At 44.3% G+C, this 14,337-nt stretch overlaps 1 protein-coding gene across 1 annotated transcript in view; it reads left to right on the top strand.

Annotated features, from left to right (window-relative positions):
- The window catches only part of srrm4 (serine/arginine repetitive matrix 4), a 193,868-nt gene that overhangs the window by 159,315 nt on the left and 20,216 nt on the right, over positions 1 to 14,337 (top strand). Inside the window, exons 6-7 of the mRNA XM_060907487.1 lie at positions 1,896 to 1,946; positions 5,667 to 5,747. Of these exons, the coding sequence (XP_060763470.1) occupies positions 1,896 to 1,946; positions 5,667 to 5,747 (132 nt within the window). The remainder of the gene's footprint in view (positions 1 to 1,895; positions 1,947 to 5,666; positions 5,748 to 14,337) is intronic.

Raw genomic sequence — 14,337 nt, 5'->3', positions numbered from 1 at the left:
ATGGTCCTTCCACCTATTTTTCAGCCCACCCCACCCCAGGGACAAGATCTTCTGCCAGCTTTCCATACATGACCATCTGTTGTGGTCTGGACACACACATGAGGACAACATGCCCAGTTCTGCAGGGGACACAACGAAGAAGCATTGCTGGTAGAGGAAGCTTGTTTCAGGATCTGGAGGCATCGGATGTGAAAAGCCTCAAGGATCTTGATTCTGATACGTTGTCCAAGTTTTCCAGCCCTGGAGAAGTGTGGAGATACAGACTGCATGATATACTGCGATCTTGGTTTTTTTCCAAAGGCGGTGATTGGAAAGAACACGCTTGCGGAGATGACCGAATGCAGAAGATGCTCGCTTGATGCGGTTGGTGATTTCATCAGTCACAGAAGAATCACTGGAAATGATGCTTCCAAGGTAAGTGAAAGAGTTGGTATTTTCCACTGACGCGTTCTCGACTGTGATGACTGTTAGAGGTTTGTTCTGGTGGAACGCTGTCTGCAGGGTTCAATTAAATACAGTGTCTTGCAAAAGTATTTGCCCCCCCCCCCAAAAAATCTCTAGATTTTTGGAGGGTTAGCACCATTTGATTTACACAGCATGCCGACCACTTTAAAGGTGAACTTTTTTTATTGTGACACAAACAATAATTAAGATGAAGTTATACTGGAGTGGTTTAAAGGGAAACATAAATGTGTTGGAGCCCTGTGATGACCTGGCGACTTGTCCAGGGTGTACCCCGCCTTTCGCCCGTAGTCAGCTGGGATAGGCTCCAGCTTGCCTGCGACCCTGTAGAACAGGATAAAGCGGCTAGAGATGATGAGATGAGATGAGATGAGAATGTGTTGGAATGGCCTAATCGAAGCTCAGATCTCAATCCAGTTGAGAATCTGTGGCATAACTTGAAGATTGCTGTACACCAACGCAACCCATCTAACTTGAAGGACTTGGAGCAGTTTTGCCTTGAGGAATGGGCAACAATCCCAGTGGCTAGATGTGCTAAGCTAATAGAGACATACCCCAAGAGATTTGCAGTTGTAATTGTAGCAAAAGGTGGTTCTGTGAAGTATTGACTTTGGGGGGGTGAATACCTATACACACTCCAGATTTCTGTTTTTTCATCTTAGTGTTTATGTCACAATAAAAAATAAAAAAAAAAATTACACCTTTAAAGTTGTCGGCATGTTGTGTAAATCAAACGGTGCTAACCCTCCAAAAATCCATTTTAATTCCAGCTTGTAATGCGACAAAACAGGACAAACACCAAGGGGGATGAATACTTTTGCAAGACACTGTATCGGGTTTCAGTGATTTGCAGATCATCACATTATGTTTTTATTTACGTTTTACACAGCGTCTTCACTTTTTTTTAAAAATTGGGGTTGTAATAATAATAATAATAATAATATGAGATGTGATCAAAAAATTCCAAGATCGTCCCTGTTGTGAACAAACGGAGCACGGTACGGTCACGCCCGTGCAGGAGGAGCGAGCGGAGGAGCGTTCTTGAGTCCGTATGACGACATGCTGTCAACATCTGGACTTGTGCGATTTTACTTTGGACCTCAAACCTGAGCAGAGAGCGAGCATATAGAGTGAGAAACTCACAACAGGGCGAGCCTCAGGGGGATGAGGGAGCTCGACTCGGTCCACTTCCACACAAACCCGAGCGTGGCTCAATTAAACTGAGAACACAAATCAAACTGCAGGACGTTTCGCACGCTTCTAGCAGTTTCTTAATAGAAAACGCAACCGATTGAGACGAGATAAACGAAGAAACGTGTGAGAAAGTGTTTTACTGAAATCCAGGGAACGGATTAAACATCTTCATTAATGAGTAATAATCAGCGCTGAGTGCTTTATAATTCTCTCTCAGTAACGTGCTTTTCATCGTACAGCTCCTCAAGCACCAGACGCAAGCGGAAGGAAGACAGGAAACATAAAAAGAGGTTGGTGACGCAGACTCACTCACGGTTTACAGATCATGTTGGGTTTAACACGGAGAACCCATACCACGGGATCTTACTGTTCAGGGCCTTATTATTCTTCTAGTGTTGGATAAATTTATCAGCACATGAGAAGTGTTATTCTAACACACACACACACACACACACACACACACACACACACACACACACACACACACACACACTTCATCAGACTTTCCTCAGGTTTAGGAAATGTGTGTGAGCGCTCACACAGAGAGATCGCGAGAAAACGAGAGAGAGAAAGAGAACAAGAGAGACAGGGAGCAAGACAAGACCGAGAGGGAGACAGAAATAAATAGAGAGAGAAAGTGAGACAGATTGAAAAAGAGAAACAGCGTGAGGGACAGAGAGAGAGAGACAGAAAGAGTGACAGACAGTGGTACAATAGAGAGTGAGGGAGAGACAGAAAGAGGGAAACAGAAATGGTGTGAGGGAGACAGATGAGAGAGAGAAGACAGACAGAAAGAAAGCGAGAAAGATTGAAAGAGAGAGAGTGAGGGATGCATAGAGAGAGAGACAGGAAGAGAGAGTTGAGAGAGATGATAGAGAGTGAAAGAGAAACAGAAAGAGAGAGAGGTCAATAGAGGGAGAGAGTGAGACAGACAAAGTGAGAAAGATTGAAAAAGACAGACAAAGAAAAACAGCGTGAGGGACAGAGAGACAGAAAGATACAGAGATAAATAAAGGGAGGAGTGAGAGAGAAAGAAAGAGACAGTGAGAAAGGTTGAAAAAGACAGAGGTAAAGAAAGAGCGTGACGGACAGAGGGAGAGAGACAGAAATAAAGCAAGAAAGGTTGAAAGAAACAGACAAACAAAGAGCGTGAGGGACACAGAGAGAGAAAGAAAGACGATAGAGTGAAAGAGAAAGAGAGAGAGATACGTAAATAGAGGAAGAGAGTGAGATAGACAGAGAGAAAGTGAGAAAGATTGAAAAAGAGACAAAGAAAGAGAGTGTGAGGGAGAGAGAGAGAGAGAGAGAGAGACAGAAAGAGAGGGATATAGAGATAAATAAAGGGAGGAGTGAGAGAGAGATAAAATAGAGAACGAGAGAGAAACAGAAAGAGATAGAGAGATAAACGGAGAGAGAGAGAGTTAAATGGAAAAAGAAAGTGAGAGACCAAGACAGACAGAAAGCGAGAGAAATAACGTGAGAGTGAGAGCAAGCCACAAAAGGAAAGAGAGAGACATGAGACGGGAAAAAAAAGAGAAATAGAAAGAATAAAGGAGATGAAAACAGAGTGTGTGATAAAAAGGAAGATGAAACGTTTCACACTCTGTACTTTTACTGTGTGTGTGTGTGTGTGTGTGTGTGTGTGTTCTGTATAATCTGCTTGATGAGAACTGTCATGTTCCCTCAATTCGCTCACTGAATTAGTTAAATTTTTTTTTTTGCTACTTGTTTGTTTTTCGACTGTCTTTGTTCAGCAGCTCTGCATTAAACTCCCTCTGTAAGTCATTTCACTCTCGCACGAGTCCCTGTGAGCTCCTCCCCGAGACGCACTTTTACACTCCGTTTATTCCATGGCTTATTTTCATGTTGCAGTGGAGTTCTGTGTTTAAAGAGGTGACGCGGGGATCAGGGGCCGCGAGTCCGACACAGTAAACGTGCTGCTGTGAGACTTAAAGAGCAGCTCTGATACAGCTGCAGGGGCGTGTCTGATGGACTCAGGGGCGTGTCTGATGGACTCAGGGGCGTGTCTGATGGACTCCGGGGCAGTTAGAGCCTACTAATCTATATGAACTGAAGTCGTCTGTGGGCACCCGACCATCACACTCACTCGTACAGGGAGGTTTAAAGCAGCTTTTGGAGTGTGGCTGTGGGGATTAGTGCATAAGAGCATTAGCGAGGTCGATAAGAAGCCTGGGGTTCAGTCGGCGTTCAGTGGGGTTGAGGTCAGGGCTCTGGTCAGGACACTAAGGCAGCTGGGCCATAGAAGGTTCACGCTGCACGCTGCATGCTGCACGCTACACGCGTGTAAAGAAAAGTGGACAAACGTAGCATGACTTGCTCTGGGCCATAGAACGGCGTTCACGTTGCACGCTGCACACTTCACGCGTGAAGCGAGAAATGAACATGCACACTTTTTTCTAGGCGTGAAGATGGAAATTCCAGTCAATGCATGCGGTCACCGCCGCGCCAGCCAATCAGAACGGGTCTAGGGAGATAACTCTATGCTTTCAGGGGAAAACTTCAGAAAAAATATAATTGAATGGTATAACTGAAAAATAGTTCTTCATCGGGATTGTCAAGCAGATTATAGAATGTTCGGTGAAATTCACCACGGGTTTCTTTCAGAAGGAAGTGTTCTCGGCTCCAAATTCTGTTCCTTTTTCTCTTCCTCTGTCTCAGTAAAAGCAGAATGAGGCAATCGTCGTCATCCGAAGAGTCCATATTGTTGGTTACTCGGTCAAAGTAGAACAGACGCAACACGTGAACATCCAAGCATGAAGTTTAATGGCCCAGGGTCCGGTTCTTCACGTGAACGTGTAGCGTGCAGCATGCAGCGTGAACCTTCTATGGCCCAGCTGCCTAAAACTCTTTAACACACCGTGTATTCAAGGAGTTTGCTTTGTGCACAGGGGCATTGTCATGCTGGAACAGGTTTGGATTCTTAGTCCCAGTGAAGGGAAATTATAAAGCTGCGGCGTTCTGTAAAACCGTGTGCTTCCAAGCCCCAACATGTTATCACAATATTGACAAACTCAATCTCCCAGAATGCATTGCAATCTCACAAAATGCCTGCTTTGGACTTCATTTCCCAGCAGCGACATCCATTACCTCTTGTTACACATCAGGTTCACCTCATTCACTCGTAATTTCTTATCTGGATCTCTGTAAGCGATGATTTTTAATCTTCTTAGATTTTAGACCCCTGTTCTGCAAAATAATTAACGGTTATTTCATGAAATCGAGTCGTACATGAGCTGATAGCCAATGAGGCGCGCAGCACCGAGTTGTCTATGTGCCATGTACGATGAGATTGAGTGGAATAACTGTTTTATTCTATCCACATTCACTGGATTTTGGGAAACTGAGCATTTTTATTTTTTGCAAATTCGATAAATAAAAACTTTATAGAACACGTCCGACAAAATCATTTCCGCTTAGAATGTAAACAAACCGGCGAAATGACAGGAGCAATTCGTGAAAAATGCAATGATAATAATTCTCGCAAAATAAAAATAATACGTTCTTACCATCAGATACTTTTACTCCATATTTTGTTGCTTTTTTTTTATTTATTTTTTTGGGTTTTGTTTTCAAGTAGTTTTTATTTCGTCCTCGGTTGGTTCAGCAACACGTGCTGCCATTTTGTTTTTCTCTCCTGACGGTATATGAGCTGATATCCGAGTAGTAGAGTAGCCAATCAGAGCGCACGATTGCTCATATCCAGTGAATGTGGATAGAATAAAAGCAAATATACATCTGTCCTCTTTATGTCTGTATTTCTTTCCATTTCTCTCTCTCCTTTTATGGCTTGCGCTCTCACTCTCTCTTTCAGTCTCTCACTTGCTTTCTCTTTCATGGACATCATCACAAAGCAGCTTTTCAGAAATGTATAAATTCCAGATATAAATTTTATGTATAGGATTTTATGAAATTTCCCTTTCTCTCTCTCTCTCTCTCTCTCTCTCTCTCTCACTGTGCCTTGTCGTGATTTTGTTGCGTGTGTGTTTCAGGTGCCGTAGTGACTCTCATCACAGACGCCGATCACGGAGAGCAGACAGTTCTGACTGGAGATCCTACAGCACTGAGAGCAGGTACAGACAGATAGAGAGAGACAGACAGACAGAGAGAGAGAGCAAGAGAGAGACAGACAGACAGAGAGAGAGAGAGAGAGACAGAGAGACAGACAGAGAGAGAGAGAGCGAGAGAGAGACAGACAGACAGAGCGAGAGAGAGAGCAAGAGACAGACAGAGAGAGAGACAGTCAGAGAAAGAGAGAGAGACAGACAGACAGAGAGAGAGCAAGAGAGACAGAGAGGGAGAGACACAGACAGAGCGAGAAAGAGAGAGCAACAGACAGACAGAGAGAGACAGTCAGAGAGAGAGAGAGAGAGACAGACAGACAGACAGACAGACAGACAGACAGACAGAGAAAGTAACAGAGAGAGAGCAACCGAGAAAGACAGAGAGAGAGAGACAGAGAGAGAGCAACCGAGAGAGACAGAGAGAGAGAGAGAGACAGACAGAGAGAGAGCAAGAGAGAGACAGAGAGAGAGCAAGAGAGAGACAGACAGAGAGAGAGAGACAGAGAGAGAGATATCTTAAACTCCTTTTTATTGGGTCAGTCAAAACCAGGGAAAAAAGCGAAGTCACAGATTCTTCCTTTGTAAAATTATAAAAATGAACCAAGAAGGAAAACAAATCAATTCCATTTCAAGAAAAGGAAGAAAAAACTTTAGTAATAAACTAAAAAAAAAATAGCACACAGTTAGAAATTCAAAAGTAAGTCATCATTTTCCTCATCAGCGACACCCAGTAGTGGTGAGTTTCCCAAAAGCCTATTAACACTAAGAGCACCTTAACTAGGAGAGAGAGTGTTCATTGCGTTGCTCGCTCTACCATTTAACGATGATCTTTGTGCTGCGATGCTTTTGGGAAATCCACTCCAGTCCATTTATCCCCCACGCACCTCCCATAAACTCCAGCAGCCTCTCCACCGAGGCGTAACGCATATTCGACCGTCAGCCGCCATGAAACCTCTCAACGCAGAAACTACACCCACTGGTGCCTGCCTTCAGAGTTTTCCGTAAAGCTAACTTTGCTGTTCCAGATCAGAAATTCAGCAAAGCCAGAACACTTTTTCTCTTTCTTTTATTCTTCGGCCCAAAGATGAACACTTGGATGGAGATGATCTGACCTCAAGATGAACTGTAATAGTATTGTGCGTTGTCTAAAACACAATTTCTAAAAAGACTAAAAGAACAGCTGTTGATAGCCTTAAGGTGTTGATACACGGGGCAACTTTTTTGGGCAGTGTTGCTGGCAACAGGCAACCAGGTGAGACACGGGGCAACTGATTAGGGCAACAGACAATTGGCAACAACCAATCAGATAAGAGCAAATCTGTTGCCAGGGAGATGGACACTGCAAAGATGGAAACTGAAACATTCACAGCTGTCACTTTTGTCTCGGCTTCAGCCTTTATTTACTTCACTCAAGTAAGCATCACTTCTGGAATAAAACTGAATAGATCCTCTGGTCAAAAGATAATTTGCCATTATTTTAACATTTATAAGTCAAAATAACCACATTATTCTGTGAATAATAAACACTTTTTAAATCTCTTTAAAAATGCTACTAGCCTCAATCACATATGCTGTAACTAATAACTGACAAAAACGTCATCGTTTAATTCTCATCTCAGCAAAAAAGACAAAAGGACATGGACCAGGAGACGCTGCTGAGGAGGAAAAGGGCGTGACGGGGCTCCTGAAAGGCTTTCTTTCTTTTTTACATCCTGAAGTTTGTACTGTTTCTCCCTCGGGTTCCACAAGTAGTCGTGCTCTGGATGTGAATTAGATCAGACAATAAATTCAACAATCTCTCTTACAACTCACCCCAAAAAAAAATCATGCGCTGCCCATCACTTTTAACTTGACGCAACAGAGCTAACGTTATCCCTACGTAGCTAGTGATAACTTTCAGCTAACTATGTTAGCAAAAACCACCGCTAGTTAGCTAAATCCCATTCAATTTCTATGGAGCTGTGGTTACGGAGCTAACAGCAGTTTACACTTAACTGAAAAAAAAATTGATGTCTTAATTCCAACCTGAGCACAAAAATAGATGTCTGTTGGTTTTCTAAGCATTTGATGAGGTAAATAAATTCACCACTTTGGGTTTACATTAAAAGAGATAAGTTGTCTCTCTTTTTCTTCACTGCACTGCCGTTGAGATCTAAAGGCCAATTTATGCTGACAACCCAGGCCTGACAGATGGCGTCGCAGATGGCGTCTGCGTAGCCCCCCCCCCCCACCTTTGCAGACGCTCTGCGCGCACCTCCCAAAAATTGTGACCACCGCAGAAGCCTCGCAGACAGCGTCGCAGACAAGAGGGCTCTGATTGGTCCACTCTACATCCGCTGTACACGCACTTCCGCTTCCCTACTTTCCCGGTTTGGTTTGTTTTCACGACCGCCATTTTTAAAAACACGAGCGAAGATGGAGCAGCACGAAGAGCGGTTGATTGAGGAAGTGAGGAAGTACGTACATCTATACGACTCCAGTTCTAGTCATTATAAGTAACCGGAGGATAAACACTCCACTAACTACACCCACCAACTGCTCCTAGTGATTTCGCGACTTCGCACCCCCTTGCGTTGTGGCGGTGAATAACATCGCGCACGCCTATTACTCCCCGCTCAACGATAAATTACAACTGTCTGCGAAAAGCTATCTGCGAAAGCCTTGTCGCAAGAGCATGCAGAGGCCCTATCGCTGCCATCTTTGTTGAAAATTTCAGAAGCTTTCGAGTGGTCATGTGATTCGCTGTTAGATTGGATGATCTGAAAAAGTTGCCCAAAATGATCAAAATCATTCAGAAAGAAATTATGTTGCCCAATCTCAGTGGGACAGTGTCGAAGAGCAATTGCCCGGCAACACTGCCCAAAAAGTTGCCCCGTGTATCATCACCGTTACAGTGGGAATCATTGAGGTGCACCTGATGTCCATTTCGCAATCTGATGCTTGTACAGGGACCACCAGCAACCTTTAGGTGTAGAGTCAGGGCCAAAAAAACGCAAGCCATGTACTTGCGGAACACCCTTCAGGAGATGTACTTGGCAGACCTTCACACAGGTTATTGTCGAGAGGTTTTTTTTTTTTTTTGAGATACTGCTGATCTTCATTCCATTCAGCCACAGCTGCAGTGACTCTCAGAACGATGCAGGAGAGTCATAAGGATGTTCATCAGTCCATTGAGCTCAACCGGCAGCGAGCCCTGACCTGATCCCAGTCCTTTCACCCACAGCTGACATGTCAGTTTTAACAAGGCAGCGCAGCTTGAGCAGAGGTGGCTCAATGGTTAAGGCTCTGGCTTTTACAGATCAGAAGGTCTGGACTGAGCAAGGCCCTTAACCCTTTCTGCTCCAAGAACACCGTGTGCACCCTGAAGAGAAGAATTTCACTCGACCGTAATGTTTGTCATAAATAAAGTCTTCGTCATTTCTCTTTGTGGAACCCATTGTGGATGAAGAACCTTCAATCATGGACCCAAGCTGGCTGACAACAACAGCTTTAATGATAGAAAAGTGTTTAAAAAATCATCCTCCAGCAGCCATGTATCTTCGAGCTGAGGAAAAAAAACCTCCCATGCCTCCATCATCACTAACTGCTGAAAAGGTATGAGAGCTCAGCCTATTGCGGCTTCTTTAGAAACAAGTACCATTCCACCCTCTCTCCTTGATGTCTTCTTGTGCTCTAATACAGTTGATTGGACCCAGTATTGGCCTGACCCCCCCAAAAAAAAAGTGTAACGGTGAATAGTGAGAGAATGGTGGGGACCGGGCAAAGCGTCTACTCCTGGTGGGTCTTGTGTTCCGATCTACCAGGCCGACTTCTGGGCAACGTTGGCTTTTAACATTGGGCACAACGTCGTTTTTCTGCCTTTTAACATTGGTCAGCCATGCTGTTTGTGATTCCTGTTTTGTCTTGCACATGGTCGTAGTGCCAAGTAGTTGAGGAAACCAAGTTATTAGCAACCAAAATTGTTCCCCTGTAGGAACATTTCCTCATGTTCCCAGGTAAACGTGAACCTGACCTGCCCACAAAGCTTCACTTTTGTCCCAGTGGACAGCGGAAATCACCTTCAGGTAAATCTCAAGAGCCTCAGAGAGAGAGAGAGATTTGAACTTTAAAAGCTTTTAATGCAAACATTGATAAAAGAGAAAGTTATTTACAGACTCTTAAGGATCTAAAACATGGTTCCTTAGTGAGGGGAGGGGGGAGGGGTGGTATGTTATTCTAGTAAATGATTAAACTGAATACTGCCCTCCCCTCCTCCACCACACATATGACATTCTTGAGGCAGCAGAGATTCCCAAAAGTAGTCAAAAAAGTCAAAGTCCTTCCCGTGCCAGGACCTGGTCTTCCCAGGCAGTCTCCCACCCCAGTGCTAACCAGGCCCTTAAGGCGCATTGGGCAGCTCCGATCTCCGCCTCTATAGCCCTCAGCCTCTTGCCTTTACGGCTAGGGTTACAGTGGGGGGCTAGTCCTCTGGTAACCATGAGAGTTTGACTCCCCACTCGCATCTATATTGCAGCGTGCCTTGCCAGATGGCAGTAGGTACCATTTTTATGATGGTCTTTGGTATGACCCGACCACAAGTAGAATTCACGATCTCCCAGTCGAGAGGCGGACACGCTAACCACTAGGCCAACTCATGGTCCCAAAACTAGTAAAGTCATTTATTTCTTTATAATAATGAAAGTGAATTAGTACGCATGACTTGACTAAAAAACCATGTTACTCTCCTGAGTTACCTCCAGTTTTATTCTTGCGAATCATGTTGCATGTAGTCAATTTGGCTTGACCAATGAGGAAACTAATGATTTGACATTTAACCCTCTGCTTCCGGGAATATCTGTACCCTAGAATAAAAAAAGTGTCCATAGAAAAGTTTTCGCCAACATATGAAATAGACTTTCCAGCACCGTAAACAAACGTTTCAGTCCTGTACAGTTCATGAAGGCATGAAAAACAGTCTCACTGCTACCACAAAAGGACATTCAGTACTGACCTCTGGGGTAAGAATACATACAAAGGAATCGACTGCAATAGCTCCCTGAAGTATTCGCCTCTGCAAATCCCCACATCTTTTTGTGAGGGGAGGTTTATAAATTGATCTCCATTGTGGTGTGTCCTCTGCTTTTAGGTGAAGAATAGTCCACCAAGGTGCCAAGGTGTATCAGTTCTCTTAGCAGAAACTTTCTTGTTGAAAACTTGACATAGTTTATATCGCACTTTCTCTGAAGCTGGGTTTGATCCTACAAGCATGAGATTTTCCATTTCCAGAAGGGGGACCTGAGTGGGCAGCGTGGTAATGCAATGGTTAGCATCCAGCAAGAAGGTTCTGGGTTCGAGCCCAGTGGCCAACAGGGGCCTTTCTGTGTGGAGTTTGCATGTTCTCCCCATGTCGGCATGGATTTCCTCCGGGTGCTCTGGTTTCCCCCACAGTCCAAAGACATGCAGATTAGGTAAAATACCCAGCCACTGGGGTTGCACAAGCCAGTGCATACTTAGCACCGGTCCCAAGCCTGGATAAATTGCGTCAGGAAGGGCATCTCGTGCAACCCTATGCCAAATCAAATATGCGGAACAGATCCACTGTGGCGACCCCTAACAGGAGCAGCCAGAAGAAGAAGACTAAGAACCTTGTTGACTTTGGTTGCTGTGATGTTAACGTGGTCTGAGCGTGTGTTTGAGTCTTTTTCCTCCTCTTTCGAGGAACTTTTAAAGGTGTTCGTCCACCATAAGGAGATGACTACTTTCTTCTATATTGACCATACTCGTTTCATCAATATCTTCATGCACCGCCGCCAATTGTACGTCTTGTATCGGGTCATGTTTATCTCCTGCTGTGGGCTCACTGCGCCTGTGATCTGGTGTAACAGTGGCTGTATTAATGTTCGTGGAAGCTCCAGCCTCATCCCTTAGTGCCTGAATGTCATTGGTTTTTTACATTTTTTTGTACTATCTGACTTTCCTTTGTCTGTTGTGTTAGTGTTAGCATTTTATTTAACTTTAAATCAAGTTCCTTGTTGTCTTTAACACTCTGAGGCAGAAATTGGTCCACCCTAAGGACAGAATACCCAGACAAAAACAGGACAATGTAGTGTATGCAATTCAATGCAGTGATGAATGTACAGACCTGTACATTGGGGAAAGGAAACAACTGCTTCACAGGCACATGGCTCAACAAAGGAGAGTCAGTTCCTCAGGCCAGGACTCTGCATTCTGTCTTCATCTCAATAACAAAGGACACTCGCTTCAAGACTGCAATGTTCGCATTTTAGCCAGAGAAGACTGGTGGTTTGAAAGAGGAGTAAAAGAAGCCATCTTTGTTAACCTGGAATGACCGTCACTGAACAGAGGAGGTGGTCTGAGGCCCTGTCCACACGGCAACGGATTCAGGTGACTCCGATACAATTGCTTATCGTTTAGGCCTGGCGTCCACACGGCACCGGCGTTTTGGGTGCCCAAAACGCAATCTTTTTGAGAACGGGTTCCAGAGTAGAAAGATCTGGCAACGTTGCCGTTGTGAAGTCGTCTGGATGAGTAGAACGGATTTGTTTACGATGACGTCACAACCACATGACTGTGAGTGCTTCACGCCGGGTAGCAGTGTAACGAACTCGATGCGAGTTGTCAACAAATCCTATAACTTGGTTCATGAAACGCGCTTACAAAATATTTTCACTGTGAATATTTATTGTGTAATGGTGCAAAGTGAGAGAGAGAGAGAGAGAGAGAGAGAGAGAGAGACTCTGCCCTTAGGGCAGAGTCAATCCCGCCAGCAAAAATAGGGAAAAAAAGGAGCGATCTCACCTCTTCAGATATTGGTTTAAGTCCTACAATACATTCCTCAAAAAGGGCGTAGAAGAGCAAATTAATCCATCAACGTGTAGCATTCAATTTATTCCGGACCATTAAAGACGCAGCCTTCCGCGTAGAATCATACGTCATCCTCGCCGCCATATTGGATAGGTCAAAGCGGAGAATAAAGATTCATGTGCTGCGTTTAACTGTACCAACAGGTTTACCGTCCAAACGGGATCACATGGGATTACCTTTCACAGGTGAGAAACAACAAATTAATCCATCAACGTGTAGCATTCAATTTATTCCGGACCATTAAAGACGCCGCCTTCCGCGTAGAATCATACGTCATCCTCGCCGCCATATTGGATGGGTCAAAGCGGAGAATAAAGATTAGCTGCGTTTAACTGTACCAACAGGTTTGCCGTCCAAACGAGATCACATGGGATTACCTTTCACAGGTGAGACTGGAAAAATACTTTTCATTGTATTTGGTCATTATAATGTAATTTCACAAACAGATTTTCCTGACTTTGTGGCTAATATGAAGTCTCGCGCATAATAGTTTATGCGCATGCGTCCTTACTTCTTCTATTGTTCTGGTGTCTCCGAAGGGACCATCTTACAGCGCCCCTAGAGGTGTGGCATGTGTATTGCATCGTTTTCAGCAAGCGTTGCGTTGCCATATGGACCTGATATTTTACTGATCGTTGCCCATTTGGACGCGATATATTTTTAAATAACATCTCGTTGCCGTTGTCGTGTGGATGTAGCCTGAGACACCACTTATCAACCACGTACAATGCAGTCCTTGGCACACTTCCCAGAAAACTGAATACACATCCACACCATGACTCAGCTGACTTCAACAACTCACATGATGGCAGAGAGAGACAACGACCCACAGATCACCCTAACGACCCTCTACGCTACTAACACCGTTCACACCCGGCCTCCAGTGACCCTAACACCTACAAGATGGCTGAGAGGGTCAACGACCCATGTGAGACTCTCCTTAGGTTTGCTTTTGGTCCATTAGAGGATAAATACCCGGAACTCCCCACTAGTTAGACAGAACTGAAGAAGCCTTTCAGATGAGAGGTGAAACGTCTTCAAGAATTTCAAGCAAGTCCAGCTGCCTTCTTTAGCACCTATGGCTCATTAACAGTAAGCACTTTAGATTTATGAGATCTAATATTTAACAGTCTTTCCATCAACAAACACCAACATTCACCATCAGACACCGACATTCACAAACACCAGCATGCACCATCAGACACCGAAACCAACATTCACAAACACCAGCATGCACCATCAGACACCTAAACCAACATGCACAAACACCAGCATGCACCATCAGACACCTAAACCAACATTCACAAACACCAGCATGCACCATCAGACACCTAAACCAACATTCACAAACACCATCAGACACCTAAACCAACATTCACAAACACCAGCATGCACCATCAGACACCTAAACCAACATTCACAAACACCATCAGACACCTAAACCAACATTCACAAACACCAGCATGCACCATCAGACTACTAAACCAACATTCTCAAACACCATTATTCACCATCAGACACCTAAATCAACATTCACAAACACCAGCATGCACCATCAGACACCTAAACCAACATTCACAAACACCAGCATGCACCATCAGACACCTAAACCAACATTCACAAACACCAGCATGCACCATCAGACTACTAAACCAACATTCTCAAACACCATTATTCACCATCAAACACCTACACCAACATTCTCAAACACCATCATTCACCATCAGACACCTAA

This window comes from Neoarius graeffei, chromosome 24 (genome assembly GCF_027579695.1).
Source record: "Neoarius graeffei isolate fNeoGra1 chromosome 24, fNeoGra1.pri, whole genome shotgun sequence".
In the NCBI taxonomy this organism is placed as follows: Eukaryota; Metazoa; Chordata; class Actinopteri; order Siluriformes; family Ariidae; genus Neoarius; species Neoarius graeffei.
This window is presented reverse-complemented; position numbering and strand designations above follow the sequence as displayed.